The following is an 18,936-nucleotide window of genomic DNA, read 5'->3' as shown; positions in this document are numbered from 1 at the left end:
TCTGGGAGGAAGTTGTAATGATCTGCCCCGGGGCTTATCGTTTACCAGCCTCTGTGTGACTCACGGCTTGTGGAGAAAACTGCTCATGTTTCTACAGGTGCCTCAGCAAGTTTCCCTGGGCGGGTCAGCTTGACTGTGAGAGTGCCATCTTCCACCTCTCCCAGTAAACCCTGGAGTACCCCCTACAGAACAGTCCTCTCCAAGTGCAGACTGAGCCACCACCCTGTGACGCTCTTTGGTCCTGTGTGTTCCTTTCTCCTCTCGATGTTTCCGCCTTCGGGTAAAGCTACATGGCTGTAGCTAACCCCATGCCTGCTTTGAGAGATGGTTTCTCTATGGTGCAGAGAGAGGCCTAGACGTGGAGTCAGAAACCCTGGTTAGTTGTGAGCGACCTAAAGGTCCCTTTTATTGAGGGCTGACTCTGGTCCAGACATATTGCTCATTGCTGTGTGAACATTATGCCACTTATTTCTCCCAATAATCTTATGAGCTAGGTATTATTCCCATTTTCCAGATGAGAAAACAGCTTCTGTGTGTTCACATAATATTGGATGTGAACCACGTCTTTTGGCCTCTAAACCCCATATTATTTATTTATTAATTGGCTGCACTGGGTCTTCAGTGCTGCACTGAGTTTCTCTGGTTGCGGTGCGCAGGCTTCTCATTGCGGTGGCTTCTCTTGCTGTGGAGCATAGCCTCTAGGTGTGTGGGCGTGGGCTTCAGTAGTTGTGGCACATGGGCCTAGTTGGCCTGAGGCATGTGGGATCTTCCTGGACCAGGGATTGAACCTGTGTACCCTGCATTGGCAGGCGGATTCTTAACCACTGGGCCACCGGGGAAGTCCCCAAATCCTATATTCTTTGTTACTCATCTGCCTCTGCCTCTCAGATTTGAAATCTGGTCCTGCCGCTTCCTGGTTGCGGGGCTTCATCTACTTCGCTCTCCTCTCTGAAACTGTTTCCTGAGACATTTCAACCCCAGGGCAGTCTCTCGTTTCCTGAGTTGTCCGAATAGGATGGTAACAGCCACCTTGCGGGTTATTTTTTGAGGACTTGGATAGGAAAACACTTAGCTGGGTGTCTCGGGCGGAGTGGGTCTTTGAAACTTGTTCCTGCCTGCCTGACTCCTGCCCCTTGATTGTATTCTGCATCCTGCTGAACGTGGGTGAGAGCTGATGGGACCAGGCCTGCTGGTGCCGCTGAAATGTGCAGTCTGAGTGGGAGGCACGTACACCTGGAGAACATGACTATTGACGTCTCCTTGATTGTTGGGACTGTCCACTCTAAGAACAGATGGACAGCCCAGATAAAATGCTGCAAGTTTTTGGAACCATAAAACCATGCGAATGTGCCAGCAAACAGGGTAGTGAAGTGTGCTGTACATTCCTGGGGGGCTGATTTTGTAGGCAGCAGGAAGAGGGTTTCTGGGTTTCTGGCAGCTCTTAGAGTTTGGGGAATTGAGGCATTTGAGTAATGGGAGTGTCAGTCCATTACCTCCCTGCTGGGTAGGAGGAGATCGGAGAGTTCATTGAGAGTCTCTTACTAAGTGAAAAAGCTGACAGGCTTATCTGGCCAGCCCCTCTGCTAGCTGAAGACCTTCCCTTAGGAAGTGAAAGTGTTAGTCGCTCAGTTGTGTCCAACTCTTTGTGACCTCATGGACTGTAGCCCGCCAGGCTCCTCCATCCATGGGATTTTCCAGGCAATAGTACTGGAGTGGGTTGCCATTTCCTTCTCCAGGGGATCTTCCTGACCCAGGGATCAAACCCAGGTCTCCCACATTGTAGACAGACACTTTACTGTCTGAGCCACCAGGGAAGTCCTTGTATAGGTGGTATCATAATACAGAGTTACTCTCTGGTTGATGGACATCTAGGTTGTCTAGACTTTAGCTATTACAATCAATGCATTATTGATTAGTTTGGTAGATAGAATAGCTGTGGAAAGGTGATTTTGGACAGGAGGCAGTATCCTGTAAGAACTTAAAGGTACTTGGAGAAACATATTTGTGTTCCCCAATGCATCTCTAGTATTTAGAATATTGGGCACTTAGGAAACACTCAACTTGTTCTTGAATGAATGTTGTGTTGAATAACTTGATTTTAGAATATGACCACCCTGGGTTCCAGTTATCCACCACCCCACCCACTGGTGAATTGTACCAACCAATTTTTAAAATTAATTTTTAATTGGAGGGTAATTGCTTTACAATATTGTGTTGGTTTATGTGACTCATTGGAAAAGACTCTGATGCTGGGAGGGATTGGGGGCAGGAGGAGAAGGGGATGACAGAGGATGAGACGGCTGGATGGCATCACTGACGCAATGGACGTGAGTCTGAGTGAACTCCGGGAGTTGGTGATGGACAGGGAGGCCTGGCGTGCTGCGATTCATGGGGTTGCAAAGAGTCGGACACAACTGATCGACTGATCTGATCTGATCTGATGCCATACATCAGCATGAATCAGCCATAGGTATACGTATGTCCCCTCCCTCTTAAACCTTCTTCCCACCTCTCTAATTCCACTCACTAGATGTACGATGTTGGTATGCCATCTCACCTCTGAACTCCCATTTTCTCTGGTGGTATAAGAGTTCATAGAAAGTTCTGAGCTTTACACATTTGTGTTCTGTGGTTTTATCTTACTTGGTATTCAAGATGACCCTGTGAAGTCAGTCTAATTTTCATCTTCCAAATGAGAAAACCTGAATTCCTAATAAGTTAATTCAAATTCTGTATCAACGCACTGATGGTTCCAACTTCTGGAGTTTTGAGGAACCTTTGCATGTGTCCTTAACACTTCTTTAAGCCGCGCTGAATCACCTAGTGACTTGAAGTATTCCCTTTAAGCTTTTCTTCTTTTTACATCAAGGAGAAACTGTGTTTGGTGCTGCCATTCTTGAGTACATCCTTTAATAGCATACTTCTCTCCTTTCAAACCAAGGGAAGGTAGGCTTTAGGCTCAAAGCTTTAGCAAACAATTGATTCTGGGGGTCCAGAGAAGTCAAGTGCCTTTCCCAGGCTCACCCAGCAAGTTAAAGTCACTGCCTACACAAGAATAGGTCTTCATCTCCATTACTAACATTAACAGCAGACCCAGCCATAATGCTGGAGAAGGCAATGGCACCCCACTCCAGTACTCTTGCCTGGAAAATCCCGTGAATGGAGGAGCCTGGTGGCCTGCGGTCCATGGGGTCACTAAGAGTTGGACATGACTGAGCGACTTCAGTTTCACTTTTCACTTTCATGCATTGGAGAAGGAAATGGCAACCCACTCTACTGTTCTTGCCTGGAGAATCCCAGGGACTACGGAGCCTGGTTGGCTGCCATCTGTGGGGTCGCACAGAGTCGGACACGACTGAAGTGACTTAGCAGCAGCAGCAGCAGCCATAATGCATTTTCCTATTTTTCAGCTCTTTACATTTAGAACTCACAACTCTAAGAGATTTACTTTTATTATCCCCAAATCTAGTACTTTTCTCCAAATATCACATTGCCCCATTGGGCTTCTAAAAATCAATCTTTGCTATTTCAATAGATGGAGAAGGACAACAGGTAATGGGGGCTGGGGAGGAGATGAGAAAACATACTCTCAGGTGTATCAGAAAGATAATACAACCATAGTGGTTAAAAAAAAAAACAAACAAAAACTCCATCTGGACAGGTCTAGGTACCACTTGTAGCTCTTCCATTTCCTAGCCATGTAACTTTAGTGAATTCACTTAACCTCTCATTTTCCCTATTTAGAAAATGGGTGCTAAAATCTACTTCATAGGGTGTTTGGTGAAGATTAAGTGAGAAAGTATAAACATTTTAGCTATAAATAATAGTAATTCATGACAGGAGGGATTCCTGACTCTCGATGGATGCCTGTCGTATTCTAGGCAGCTAGGGCTGCCGTAACAAAGGAACGAGAACTGAGGGACTTAAACACAGAGATTTATTTTCTCACAACTCAAGAGGCTTGAAGTCCAGTATCAGCACAGGCCAGCAGGGGTGGTTTGTGTTGAGGAATCTCTCCTTAGCTGGTAGATGGCGGCCTTCTCTGTGTGTCTGTACATAGTCTTCTCTCTGTAACTGTCTAGTTTGCAAATTTCCTCCTCCTCTTAAAGAACACTCATCATGCTGGATTAGTGCCCACCTTCATGACCTCATTTTAATCTAATCATCTCTTCAAAGGCCCTTTCTCCAAATATGGTCACATTCTGCAGTACTGGGGGTTAGGACTTCAACATATGAATTTGAGAGGGTGGGGACACAATCATGTTAGGAGAAAACTTGGACCTAGAGAAAAATAGATAGAGAAAAATAGGTAAAAATGCTGGTAACTCCAGCCATTGGAAAGCTTCATTTCCTTCCCGTGTTTTTTTTTTTTTTTCCCCCCTGTGCAGAATTACATATACTATATGTGCAGTTTTACATTCTGCATACTATATCTTCATAGCATAAGAACTTCTCTAGATAATTTAAAAACTCTCACTATAGGGATTTTCCTCGTGGTCAAGTGGCTAAGACTTTGCACTCCCAATGCGGGGGGCCCTGGATTCAATCCATGGTCAGGGAACTAGATCCTGCATGCCACAACTAAGAGTTTGCATGCTGCAACTGAGGATCCTGCACGCCACAAGGAAGATCCCACATGCCACAACTTAGACTCAGCATAGTCAAATAAATAAATTTGGCAGGCTCCCCCATGGGGATCTCCCTGTGCTTGGGGCCCTTCGGAGCTGACTCGGGCCTAGATCTCTCTTTCCCCTCCTCTCGCTAGCCGAGCATGTTGTCACAGCCCAGGACTTCTCAGTGGGGATGTCGTCAAGGAGGCAGAGCTGGTTTCTAAGTAATCTCTTTCTCATGGGCACATCCCAGCTTTCCCATGAAGGAGCCTGCCTTGTGTATGAGGTCTGGGGCTCTGGGGTGCTGAAGTCAGATCTGTATGCTTTAAAGACCATTTTCCTCCCCCTTCCGTTTACAACTCCTCTCCCTGAAAGATGGCCAATGTCTTAAGTTCTTTCACCCAGTTTTACCTGCTTTTGAACCTCATGTTGATGGAATCATATGTCCTTCTGTATCTGACTCTATCACTTAACCATGTTTGTGAGATTCATTCATGTTGTCATATGTCCTTCTAATTGATTTATTTCATCATGTGAATATTCCACCACATTTCTCTTCATTCTACCTTGATGGACATTGAAGCTGTTTCCAGTCTTTACCTATGATAAATAATGCTGCTCTCAATATTATTATACTTGCCTTTGAGCGAGTGGATCTTTGTTGTATCTATACCTCAAAGTACAATTACTGGGTCTTGGGGAGCATGTATATTTAGTTGCAGTAAATGCTCCCCAGCAGTTTTCCAAAGTGACTATCCCATCTTGCATTCCTACTTCAGATTGCTTCTTTTCTTTTTTATTGAGGTAAAAATATGCATAACATAAAATCGACCATTTTAACTCTTTTAACGTAAGCAATTCAGTGGCGTTAAGTACATTTAAATTGTTGTGCAACTATCACTTCACCATAGTCTATCTCCAGAACTTTGTCATCATCCCAAACAGAAGCTCCATACCCATTAAACAATAACTGCCCATTCCCCCCAACCAGCCCCATGTAACTTCTGCTCTACTTGCTGTTAATTTGAGGATTCTAGGTACCTCCTATAAGTGCAGTCACTTTTGTGCCTGGCAGGTAGTACAGTGGTAAAGAATCCGACTGCCAATCCAGGAGCTGTAGGAGGCTCAGGTTCGATCCCTGGGTTGGGAAGTTCCCTTGCAGTAGGATATGGCAACCCACTTCAGTATTCTCCCCTGGAGAATCCCATGGACAGAGGAGCCTGGCAGGCTACAATGCATGAGATCTCTGAGTCAGACACGACTGAGCATGCACGCACATGCATGACATTTTACTTGGCATAATGTTTTCAAGATTCATACAAGTTATAGCATGTGTCAGAACTTCATTCCTTATAAAAAATGTGTATTTATACATGTATGTATGTATATTCATTGTATGTTTAGACCACATTGTGTTTGTTTATTAGATCTTCATGGACACTTGTGTTGTTTCCATCTTTTGGCTATTGTAAATAGAAAATGAAAGAAAGTGAGGTTGCTCAGTCGTGTCCGACTCTTTGCGACCCTGTGGACTGTGGTCCACCAGGCTCCTCCATCCATGGGATTCTCCAGGCAAGAATACTGGAGTGGGTTGCCATTTCCTTCTCCAGGGGATTTTCCCGACCCAGGGATCGAACCTAGGTCTCCTGCATTGCAGGCAGACGCTTTACCCTGTGAGCCACCAGGGAAGTGAATAGGGATACTATGAAAATACATATGTAAGTGTCTGTTTGAGTTCCTACTTTCAGCTCTTTAGGGTGTAAACCAAGAAGTAGAATTGCTGGATCATATGGTAATTTTATGTTTACTTTTTGAGCCACCAAACTTTTTCACAGTGGCTGCAGCATTTCATATTTCCAATGCAGAAGACGTCATCTTTCTTTATATCTTATTTACCTTTTTTTTGCCTCCCTAGTAGGTTTGAAGTGGTATCTCACTGTAATTTTGATTACTGGAGTGAGTAGCCTTTCCCTTCTCTAGGAGATCTTCCCATCCCAGGGATCGAACCCAGGTCTCCCACATTGCGGCAGATTCTTTACCAGTTGAGGCACAAGGGAAGCCCCAAAATACTGGAGTGGGTAGCTTATCCCTTCTGCAGCAGATCTTCACGACCCAGGAATTGAACCAGGGTCTCCTGCATTGCAGGCAGATTCTTTACCAACTGAATTATGAGGGAAGCTCTTGTATTTCCCAAATGATAGAGGTATTGAGCATCTTTTCATGTGCTTACTGGCCAGTTGTATACCTTATTTGAAAAAATGTCTTTTCACCTCCTTTGTCTTTTTCTTTTTAGACTGGGTTATATATTTTTTGTTGTTCTTGAGATTAGGAATTCATTATATAGCAGAGTATTATTTGGAATTCTATTTTTTATGTTATATTCTTATATATTGCTATGATGTTCACATTACTTGTGTAGTTTACAGTCTCTCATCTATTATTCTTTCTTTAGGGAAGGGTTTTTAAAACAATTATCATCATCATCTGAAACTAAAGGACAATTTTTCAAACTAGAACACTTGGGAGACCTCACCCTGACCTTTTCATGGCACAGTCCTCTCCCTGTGGGCCTTGTAGTGCTGCCACCTAGGAAACCGACATAGTCCAACATAAGGGAACCCCTGAGTCAGAGCATGGTGCTGACAGGCCCAGAGGTACCCCCTGGCAGGTTTCCTAATTACATGCTTGTCCACAGGGAAGGGTGGATAAGAATACTGGCTGTGAATACTCTCTAGTATATGCCTTGGGGTCAGCCTTCTGAACCTCAGTTGTCTCTTCTTTGAAAAGGGGCTAATGCCTACCTTGGTAGCATAGTTGTAAAGATGAAATGGACCCAGTCTCCAGCTTAGCGAATGGTAGTTATTAACTCAGACTGCTTATTTAAAGGGTGGCCAAGCGGGGAGAATTCAGAAAGATGATGACAAGTTGAAACAGCCAAAGGTTATCAGAATGATCTGTGTGGGTGACTGCATAGCAGGGTGCATACGGCATGTAGGGAGACATGTAGCCTTCAGAAATGCATCAACTCTTCTGCCTCCAGCTGTGATCCTGGCTCAGCTCTGGGTCTCGTGAGACTCCATGGGTCTCATGTTGCTGAATGTCTGTGGTCTTGGTTCTTTGTCCCACAAACCTTGAAGTGGTCCTCCTTCTCAAGACCAAACTTGGGAGCCCATCTGAAACTCATATTTGGTCACACAGCTGGTCAGATGAAGTAAGTCAAGTCTCCTTCTGCAGTGGCCTAGAACAGCCCTTGATCCAGTCAGGGGGCTGTTGTCAGGTCTTGGTTCTCATGGGGTAGCTTCCAGAAGCCCCCTCCTTCCTAATATTCTTTTCCTCCCTTCCCCACAGTGGTCTTCACAGACTGCCCTGGGCAAGAGTCGGCCCTGCTGACTGACGATGACTTCATTGTTCTGAACGATGAAACAGTCCAGGTAAAACACCGTGTGCACCTGCAGGACAGAAGGAAAACGTTCTCCATGCACACCCAGCTTGCTGCTGGCCAGGAGTCCGAGGCTGCCATGGCTGTCGGGAGCCACATTACCCCTGCAGAGCACACAGGGTTAGCCGTCAGTTGCCCATAGCTCTGAGCGTGGGCAACCATCTAAGCAGGGCAGTGCTTGTTGCTGCCCAGTAGGGGATGCCAGAGTTAGGCCTGTGGGGCTGAGAGCTGCCCTGTGAGTAATGGTCCAGTGCTCTTCCTCCCTGGAATTCCCTGTCCCATCTCCCTTTTTGTCTTTCCCACATCCTGAGGGTAAACCACAAGTGAAGGCGATCCCAACATGGGACTGTCAATCCCAAGACCCTCTGGGAAGATAGGCTTCCCTGGTGGCTCAGTGGGTAAAGCATGTGCCTGCAGTGCAGGAGACCTGGGTTCGATCCCTGGGTTGGGAAGATCCCCTGGAGAAGGAAATAGCAACCCACTCCAGTATTCTTGCCTGGAGAATCCCACGGACAGAGGAGCCATGGGGTCCCAAAGAGTTGGACACGACTGAATGACTTCACTTTCACTTTCTGGGAAGATGGACCTGAAGCTCTGGGCCACATTTCTTTGTTTCTTTTAATTCTTCGAACAGCTAATATATCCACATGGTTCCAAAATTTTAAATATTGAAGTTATAGAACACATAACCTCCCCTTGTGTCTCCTCATCTGCCTAATGCCTTCACCCCTCTAACAGAATACACAGGTTACCCTGTTACCAGTTTCTTTCCTTCTAGAATTGATTTATGTATTTGTTCTATATTTATATTAAATATATTTATGTATATTATATATGTAGATATAAAACAGACTTTTCCCTCCTCTTTTTTATGAAAAAAATAACATTTACATGGCTTCACTTTCTTTTTGCACTAAAATACATCAGTATGTGTATGTACAACTACGTCTCTTTGCTGTACAGCAGTAATTAAGGCAACATTGTAATTCAACTGTACTTCAATAAAAAAATAAACTAAAAAAATACATTGGTAGAACTGAACATTGTAAATCAATTATAATCCAATATAAAATTAAATTTTTTTAATATTTTATACAATAAATAAGTGAGCAAAAAAAAAAAATCAATACAAGGCCTCTCACCTTCTCACCAGTAACCACCATTATTGGTTTCTCTAGTATCCCCCAAACTGTGTAAAGGCAGATATGAATATATGCCTTATTTCCCTACCCTTTTACACAAAAGATGGAACAATGCCTAGCACATATTAAGCCCTATATAAATGTTTGTTAAATAGAGCACTAAACTGTTAATATATTAATCTGTTCTGTACTGTGTTCTTTTTCATTTAAGTGTATATCAAAGATCTTTCCATATCAGCACAGAGAGACCTTCCTCATCCTCATTTTTCGAGCTGTATACGGTTTTCACTAGATGGATATATTACAGTGTATTTAATTGGGCCTTCTCTGTAAGTGAACACTTGGATTATTTCCAAGTTTTCTTCTGCAAAAAAACCCATCTAGGCCTCTGGCCTCTCTCCTCATCCTGAGCTCCTATAGGTGAGAGGAGATAGGTGTGTTCCAGGTGTGTTTGCACACCTGGGTTAAGGCATCTTCTCTCCCTGCAGGAAAGGAAAGCACTGAAGATCTCCCCACCCGCACCTGTCTTACGAAGGCGCAAGAGAGAATGGGTGGTCCCGCCAATATCTGTGCCTGAGAATGGCAAGGGTCCTTTCCCCCAGAGGCTGAATCAGGTATGGCTGTGCCTTCCCCCCGGGAGGCTTGGTGGCTGCAGGGACCCTCATTCAAAGGCCTGAGTGTGAGGTTTCTTGCTGCTAAGCCCTGGGGCCTCCAGAAGGAAAGCCTCTGTGATGGGAGCAATTTCTGATCAGGCAATGCCTCTCCACCCCTCTCCATAGAGGGTTCTTTGCTACAATTGTGAGATTGTTATCATTTTTTCAGCTGCCATTTTCTTTTGCTTCCAGCTCAAATCTAATAAGGACAGAGGCACCAAGATTTTCTACAGCATCACGGGGCCTGGGGCAGACAGCCCACCAGAGGGTATCTTTGCTATAGAGAAGGAAACAGGCTGGTTGTTGCTGAATAAGCCACTGGACCGGGAGAAGATTGCCAAGTATGAGGCAAGTAACCTTTAGCATCCAGCAGGGCCCCAGAACCTGTTGGGGAGGGGAGTGCCAGACTGACCACAGACCTGTGCCCCCACAGCTCTTTGGCCATGCTGTATCAGAGAACGGCGCCTCTGTGGAAGATCCCATGAACATCTCCATCATTGTAACAGACCAGAATGACCACAAGCCCAAGTTCACCCAGGATGTCTTCAGAGGGAGCGTCTTGGAAGGGGTGCTACCTGGTAAGGAGACTGGGGAGGTGAGGAGCTATAGAGGTCTCCTGGGCCCAGATCTGGCCTTGGGTCAACTGGAACCGTCTGGAGGTCAGCCAGACTCTTAAAGTCTGGAAGAGCCCTTCACATGCGATTTCCTAGGCTGTACATCGGATCACCTGGGATCCTCTTAAAAATCCATATTTCCCCACTCCATCCCAAAATCCCTGAATAAGAATGATCCTAGAGTAGGGACTTTCCTGATGGTCCAGCAGTTAAAACTCTGTGCTTTCAATATAGGAGGCGTGGGTTCAATCCCTGGTTGGGGAACTAAAATCCTGCATGCCATGTGTGCAGCTAAAAAAAAAGAGAGAAAATTAATTGGGGCAAAAGACTAGAGAAATAGCTACACATTAATGACCTCACAGACAGGTGCTACTGGGGAGGACCCCTCTTCCTTTGAGTTGTAGAAAATTACAGAGAAATGTGAATTGGTGAGGCTGCAGTAGACATTTTTAAAAGAAAAACTACCTTCAGCAAGATGGAGCCTCTTCCCCCTGTATTCCAGAAGCCTAGACGTGGTCAGGCCAGGTTGAAATGGTGCTTTAAAGTGTGGGAGACCTTGGCTCCGTCTGTCTCATTGCTTTGCTATTTTGGCTTCGTTCCCAAGATCACCTCATGAATACTGCTGGAGCTCCAGCCATTACTTCTGGAAGGAGGGAACGGGTGGGAAGAGTAAGCCCCTTAATTCAGAAAAATGCTTTCCCTGAAGGTATTTATCCCATTTGTCACAATTCAGTCTCATGGCCACAGCTACCTGCGGTGGGAAATGGCCTTGGTTCCTGGTGGGCCTGTGCCCAACCTAGAGTGATTATGAGGATTATGTTTCTAAGGAAGTAGGGAGAATGGGAAGTGGGCAGCAACTAACAGTCTCTGATGAGAGGGGAAGGTGGGTCCAAACTGACGTGCAGGGTGGAACCTCTTAGGGTTCCAGAAGTGGGTGAGGCTAAAGTTGGCACTGGGAGGGCAGGGTGCTCACTCATCAGCCCTTCTTCCCCGCCAGGCACTTCCGTGATGCAGGTGACAGCCACGGATGAGGACGACGCCGTTAACACCTACAACGGTGTGGTTGCTTACTCCATCCACAGTCAAGAGCCAAAGGACCCGAATGACCTCATGTTCACAGTCCACCGGAGCACGGGTACCATCAGCGTCATCTCCAGTGGCCTGGACCGGGAAGTGAGTGGCCCTTCAGGAAGGGGCTGCCTGCCCAGGCCAGGCCCTGACACTCAGAGCAGAAGCCCCTGCCCCAGAGCCCAAGTCGGCCAGGAAGGGCTGCGGCCAGGTGCTGTATCGATGTCCCACAGCACCCTTGGACTGTTGGCGCTCTGCCAAGCCATCTCATTAAAGCTGAGGAGGCAGCTGTGAAACACAGACATTTGATATTTTCCGTAGGTTTTCTCATTTCCTCTTGGAATGGCTCACTTAGCATGCACATTGCCCAGATTTGTCCCATGTGTACCACAAAGCAGTTAGCTCCGTAGGTACTAGAGTTCCCTAATTCATACTTTTGCCAAACTCCTGCTCAGAGCCCCCCTTCTGGATCCTCCCTGAGTCAGGAGGCAGTGCCCAGGCTTCACCCCACGACTGACTGGCCCAGGAGAACCGTTTGGATCCACAGTTCCCCTCTCCCTCCACCCTTGGCTCCTGGTCTTCCCTGCAGTGTGTGAGCAAGGGATCAGGTGAACACTGGAAAGGAGAAACATTCCCCTCCCTCCGCGTACACTCAAGGCTGTGCCCTGCTCTCAGCGGCTTCCACTCCCGCTCTCCTTTTCTCCCCAGAGAGTCCCCGAGTACACACTGACCATCCATGCCACAGACATGGATGGGGACGGCTCCAGCACCACGGCTATGGCCATAGTGGAAATCCTCGATGCCAACGACAATGCTCCCGTGTTTGATCCCCAGAAGGTAACACCCTTTCCTCCAGTCATTCTTTCCTTGTCAGATGATGAGGAGCTAAGTTTCTCCTTTCTGATGAAACTTCCAAAATCAGCCTGCATTGCTTCAAGTCCCAGCCCCAGCACTTGTAAGCTGTGTGACCTGAGGGGAAGCACCTAACCTCTCTGTGCCCTATTTCCTAGTCTGTGAAATGGAGACAGTGTTAATACCTGCTGCATTGTTCTGAGTTTTAAATGAAATAATCTATGTAGAGTTCTTAGCATAATCCCTGGTACCTAAGTGCTCAATATGAAAATCTTTGTTGATATGGAAATTCCTAACTTGACTCACACCTACATCTGCCCACCTACCCCCGGTGAATGCCTGTCACTTGACATGACAGAGGACTCAGTGCCAGTCAAGATGATACCCACCCGCTTCCATCATTAGGTAACTTGGGCTGCTAAATACTGTTCAGGCCTGGTGAAATTTGTTCTGAATAGCTGATTTCACCATCACGGCCATCTGTTCTAAATTTCCAAAAAAGTCCCTGGTCAGTGCCCCAGAGCAATCAGACACCTAGCCCTTCTTGCCACCTTCCTTGTGCCTTTCTGATCTCAGCTAGATACAGGTGACTACTCTCCCTGGGGGCTTGGGCACCCGGATGGCTGAGATTCTGGGAGCATCAGGCTGTGGGATGTAGGGAAAGCAGGCCCAGGGTCACTGTGGTGTGTCTGTCCTAGCAAGCTGTGAAGTTGACTCCTGGGGCATTCTGCATCTGTGCATGTCCCAGAAAGGGTGAGCAGCATGGGGCTCCCCTGGAGTTGGGTGGAGGACTCACAGCGGGTGAAGAGAGGAGGGCCGCCTCTCGGAGGAGTCAGCTTCTCTGCTCTGACAGTGTTGTGTTTTCCATGTTGACAGTATGAGGCCCGTGTGCCTGAGAACACAGTGAGCCACGAGGTGCAGAGGCTGACAGTGACTGATCTGGACGCCCCTAACTCACCAGCATGGCGTGCCACCTACCGCATCGTGGGAGGTGACAACGGGGACCATTTTACCATCACTACTGACCCCGAGAGCAACCAGGGTATCCTGACCACCCAGAAGGTGAATTGGTTTGGGCTTTGTACAAGGGCCACACCTGGGGCGGGGAGGTCTCCAGTCTCCAGGACTAGGGGTACCACTTGCCTGGGACACATACCTGGGACCACTCACAGGGAGTGCACCAGGCCCGTGGCTTGCAACACTCTCCCATCCCTCTTATGTGGGGGAATTCCTTTGTTTAAATCTTCCCCAGAGACCCAGTTCATAAAACAGAGTCACTGATCCAATTGAGGCCAGTCAGTGGGGCCCATCCTCCCAGTGTGTCTAGTGGCTGCTCCTAATTGGTCTTACACAGAAGGTCTGTTTTATTGGAATCCTTGCTATTTTGCCTTCAATCCATAGTTCACATCTTAGTGTTTGGATAGTAAAATGTTTTACTTTAAAAGTTTTAAATTACTTTAACTGTTTTGAATTACATCTAGGCATACCCTTGCCTCTTGAAAAATCTTGAGTAAAATTGATGCTTCAAGAAAATCAGACTAATCTTTCTTGATGTCTTTTACGTCTTGGTTTATTATAAAGAATGGCCCAGTTTGAGAAAGAAAGTGAAAGTGAAGTCACTTAGTCATGTCCGACTCTTTGCGACCCTGTGGACTGTAGTCTACCAGGTTCCTCCGTCCATGGAATTTTCCAGGCAAGAGTACTGGAGTGGGTTGCCATTTTCTTCTCCAGGGGATTTTTCCGATCCAGGGATCAAACCTGGGTCTCCAGCATTGCAGGCAGACACTTTACCATCTGAGCCACAATAGTTTAAAAGCTGTCCCCTCCTTGTAACCAAAGTTTTGTAATGCCCCTTTCACATTGTAAAATGAATTTTGTTTATAACTTCTCTATAATAACTTATGTAATTTCTAGAAAAATGGAATGCCCTAATTAAAATAAAGGAGGATTTTCAGGAAAAGTTACTGATAATAAACTGCTTCCCTGTGTATACCTTTGGGCACAACTATACTAGAAAACATGATGAAGTGGTCAGTTTCTTGCATCTGTTTGTGGAATTAGCCAAGTGTAGTAGATACTGTATGTCGCTGAAGTGAGTCATACCACAAGTGGTATTGATGTTTTTCCAGAACCTCAAATAAACAACTTGAGGAGCTCCCCTCAGAAGTTGCATTCCTAGGAAATTTAGTATAAATTAAAACCACACCAAAAACTTGATTTGTATGGAAAACACATTCTAGACTGTAACTATAAACAGAGCTTCATGCCCAGGAATACATGAATGTCCGGGGGATATTGGCAAGTCCCGTGGGACTTGAGATAGTTCTTTGTGTCCCTGCCCCCACCAGTGGCATTCCCTGTCATTAGGACACCTAGAAATGCCCCCTCCAAGTTCCGACGACAACCACTATGGAGGTCATCACCCCATTGAGAACCAGTTCTAGGCTTCGGGCTTACTAGTCTAGTTGCCTTTGGGGTGATGGTCTGAGAAGGCCCCACTGGGTATCCACTCCAGAAATGCAGGAGGAAACCAGGAGGCTCTATGGGGCAGGGCAGAGGCAGCATTGTTGCTGGTGGGAGCCCCAGCCCCTCGTGATGGGCCCTCTCTTCCAGACATCACAGCACGGCATGGGGCCTCCTCACAAAATGACGACTCTGATCCTCCTTCCTATTCTCTCCCAGGGCTTGGATTTTGAGGCCAAAACCCAGCACACCCTGTACGTCGAAGTGATCAACGAGGTTCCCTTTGTGGTGAAACTCCCGACCTCCACAGCCACCGTAGTGGTCCTCGTGGAGGATGTGAATGAGCCACCCGTGTTTGTCCCCCCCTCCAAAGTCATCGAAATCCAGGAGGGCATCTCCACTGGGGAGCCTATTTGTGCCTACACTGCACGGGACCCAGACAAGGGGAGTCAGAAGATCAGGTATGCAGGGGTTCGGCTCGTGTTCAGCCAAAGACACGGGTACGTTGGATGGGTTATTTATTATATGCATCAGTATTTGTTCTAATTGCCATAAAGACTGTTAAATATTTTGACTACCACCCCTGCACAGGGTCTTCCCTTCCTACCCTCCGTACAGAGGAAGTTAAGTCCAGGGGACAGGTGTTCCCCAATCCCTCTCACATGTCCCTGCTGGCCCCCTCCCACCTTCAGCTCAGGAGCCCAATTGGGGGTGAGATGCGTTTTCCATGTGATCCTGTCTATGAGCCCCAAGTCCCATGAAACCCTCTGCTAATTGACATGAGGAGACTTTGAATGATGACACTAGAACTCTTAAGTATCCTGGGTGTGATTCTTTGCAACTTTTCTGCTCCAGTTACCACATCCTGAGAGACCCAGCAGGGTGGCTAGCGATGGACCCAGACAGTGGACAAGTCACTGCCGCAGGGGTCTTGGACCGTGAGGATGAGCAGTTTGTGAGAAACAACATCTACGAAGTCATGGTCTTGGCCACAGATGATGGTGAGAGCTCCCTCCAGCCCCTCTATGTGGGCCCCTTTGGAGCCCAGGACACAGCAGATCCCCTCTGCAGGCTGAGTGTGATGTGGGGAAGGGAGTGTCAGCAATCCTATCTGAGAGGTCAAAGTGGTCTCTCGGAGGAGACTTAGAGTGGTCAGTCCTAAAGTTGGCCGGTTCCAGTTTCCTTAAGACCCAGGAGTTAGGAGGTATCCTAAAGACACTTTTCAGCCTGTTTGTGCTTTACTGAGCCTTGAATTGGCCTGTTGGTTTCCCCTTGTGATTGATTAAAAGGGGCTGCCTTACAAGTGTTACGATTGATGAGTGATGTCATGCCACGACATGGTTGGGGATATTGATGTAATAACATCTCTATTTGACACATACTGAACCAAGACCTGGAGGCAGGCGAGAGGTTACTGCAGGGCTGGGAAGTGAAACTTCCCTGAAGCTGGTCAGCAAACACATCAGCCCTGAGGTGGCCAATCTTTTTCTCTTGGTGATAGATTGGTAGTGGCTGTCTGGATGAAGTCTCTGTGCTGTGATCAGTTAGTAATGTCTGCTGTGGACACAAAATGAGAATGATGGCATGTTTGCCATGCATTTGCCATCACTGGTTTGATTTATAATGAAGCAAGGGCAGGGAAACTCTTGAAAGGTTACAGTTGGACAGTAAACAGGACCCTTCTGAGGTTTATTGGATAAGTCCTAGGGGAGCTTAATATGGATTCATCAACCCAGCCAAAGGCAGATGCTGAAAAGGGATCATATGTGTGATTTGAACAGGGAGCCCTCCCACCACTGGCACAGGGACCCTCCTGCTAACACTGATGGACATCAATGACCACGGTCCGGTCCCCGAGCCCCGTCAGATCACCATCTGCAACCAAAGCCCTGTGCCCCAGGTGCTAAACATCACAGACAAGGACTTGTCCCCCCACACTGCCCCTTTCCAGGCCCAACTCACACACGACTCGGACGTCTATTGGACAGCAGAAGTCAACGAGAAAGGTAACTGAGTGGTGGTGGCAAATGGGTCCTCTCTCCCCTACCAAGATCCAGCATCTACCTTCCTGCTCCATCTTGTGGGTCACCGAGTTACCGGTCTCCTCAAGAATGTCAGTCAGGGGAATTCCCTGGCAGTCCAGTGGTTGGGACACCTGGCTTCCACTGCAGGGAGCACAGGTTTGATGCCTGGTCAAGGAACAAGATCCTGCAAGCTGCACAGCCAATAACACACAAAGACGATGTCAGTCAAATGCTGCTTATTAACTTAGTCTAAACCTTTGGGAATCCACAGGAATCCTTAAAGACCATTCTAGCCCAACCACTTTCCTATACAGTTGGAAGCACTGAGGCCCAGAGAGAGATGGGACATGCCTTTCTCACTATGACATAATGAGAGAGTCGGGAACCCAGCACAGTAATAACTAACATACCTGAGCATGCTTGCTATGTGCTATGTGCACTTCAGACACTTCACACAGATTCGGCTACTGAATCCTCACAATAACCCTGTAAAGCAGGTACTGTTAATCATACATATACATGTATGTGCACCCGTTTGACAGATAGGGAAACCAGGGCTTACAGAAACTTAAATATCCTGTCAGGGGCATTATGGATAGAAAATAATGGCCCCATGATTGGGATGCAGGAAGTCTGCTCTACCAGGATCCTCTGCTGCCTACCATTTATCCACCCCTGGCCATTTGCAAGATGCTTTTTATACTTATTTTAAATTTCTACCATCCTCTGTGATCAGTATTTTTATCCCTATTTACAGATGAGAATCAGGCTCAGAAAGGTTAAATGGCATGTCCAAAGGCACAGTGTGGGTAAACAGTGGAAAAGAAGTAGAAGACAAGGTCCCTGGCCCTCATGCCCCTGCTCCCAACCACCTCCCTGTCCTTTCTCTTTCCCACCCCATAACGCTCCTCAGCCTTCAGTGGTTTTTCAGTTGTCACAGGACTGAAGAGGAGACTTACTGGCATCAAATGGGCAAGGACTCAGGTGCGTAAAAACAGTGCATCCATGCCCAAGTGCCAATAAGGCCCCTGGAGAAGCTCACCCTGGTTTAAAATGCCTCCCTCTTCCTCTTGGTGCTAGGGTCCCCCAAGAGGGGAATGGGGAACCAGTACATTCAGGTTCTTCCCTGAAGTAACCAAATGCCTGGTGTCTACTGCTGCTGCTGAGCCTGTCCAGAAAGGACTGAGGAGACCTGCCTCAGACACACACATTGTCCCGTTTTTATGATTCCTCTGATTTGGGGGTATATACTCAGCACCTTTCCTCAAGGAAGCCCAAGTTGGTCTCCTATTACCTCCCTGTGGCCTGAAAGCCATTTTCCCCTCCCTGACTGGTTTACGGAGCATAGCCTCTGAAGTCAGAACACCTTGGTTCAAGATCCAGCCTCTCCATTCACCAGCTTGTGGGCAAGTTACTGAACCTTACTGTTGAGCAGTTTTCCCCACCTGGAGGATGGTGCCAGTAATTGTACCTCTGTACAGTCACTGTGAAGACTGAGTACACGACAGGCACCTACCTCTTCTGGTGCATCAGTGCTCAGTCGATGCCAGTGGCCGTCTTCACCAACAGGCACAATCTGGCTCTGCCAAGAGTGAGCGTTACCTCAAAGCCCAGTGGTACCAACGCCTGACACTACCATTGGTTCTTGGTTTTGACTTAGTCGTTTTATCTGTCTGTGTTCTATTGTGAGAGGAGTTAATCCCAACTCTACACCCATGTGAACTGGGCTCGTTACTTGACCTCCCTAAGCTTCAGTGTCTGTATTTGTAAAATGAGGGGTAACAGAACCTGTCTCTTAAAGTTGAGGTGAAGATCAGAGTCGGGCTTGGCATGTAATAAGTGTCAGTTGAGTCCCCACTGCCACCACCAGCACCATCATCAGCTGAGAAGTCAGCTCTCCAGCCTGGGAGCAGGAAGGCAGGAGGGATGTTCTGGTGAAATGCCCCACGTTGGCCTCTCCACTCGGTGGACCAGACATCCAGCATGCAGAACTCTGTCTGTCTGCCACTGCTGAGTGGGAACAGGGTGAATTCTCCCTCTGGCCTTTCAGCTAAGAGGGGCCCAGGGAGTG

The 18,936-nt window shown here is 47.1% G+C and overlaps 1 protein-coding gene across 8 annotated transcripts in view; it reads left to right on the top strand.

Moving 5' to 3' along the window:
- Positions 1 to 18,936, top strand: part of CDH3 (cadherin 3) — a 138,636-nt gene that overhangs the window by 90,129 nt on the left and 29,571 nt on the right. For all 8 annotated transcript variants that reach the window (XM_027516161.1, XM_027516166.1, XM_027516164.1 and 5 more), the window contains 10 exons: positions 7,959 to 8,041; positions 9,680 to 9,805; positions 10,037 to 10,192; positions 10,278 to 10,422; positions 11,456 to 11,631; positions 12,235 to 12,363; positions 13,255 to 13,440; positions 15,061 to 15,302; positions 15,697 to 15,842; positions 16,623 to 16,847. In XM_027516161.1, coding sequence (XP_027371962.1) covers positions 7,959 to 8,041; positions 9,680 to 9,805; positions 10,037 to 10,192; positions 10,278 to 10,422; positions 11,456 to 11,631; positions 12,235 to 12,363; positions 13,255 to 13,440; positions 15,061 to 15,302; positions 15,697 to 15,842; positions 16,623 to 16,847 — 1,614 coding nt within the window. The remainder of the gene's footprint in view (positions 1 to 7,958; positions 8,042 to 9,679; positions 9,806 to 10,036; positions 10,193 to 10,277; positions 10,423 to 11,455; positions 11,632 to 12,234; positions 12,364 to 13,254; positions 13,441 to 15,060; positions 15,303 to 15,696; positions 15,843 to 16,622; positions 16,848 to 18,936) is intronic.

The sequence above is a fragment of the Bos indicus x Bos taurus genome, chromosome 18 (genome assembly GCF_003369695.1).
Source record: "Bos indicus x Bos taurus breed Angus x Brahman F1 hybrid chromosome 18, Bos_hybrid_MaternalHap_v2.0, whole genome shotgun sequence".
Taxonomy (NCBI): Eukaryota; Metazoa; Chordata; class Mammalia; order Artiodactyla; family Bovidae; genus Bos; species Bos indicus x Bos taurus.
The sequence above is the reverse complement of the archived record's forward strand: the minus strand, read 5'-3'. Positions and strand labels throughout refer to the sequence as shown.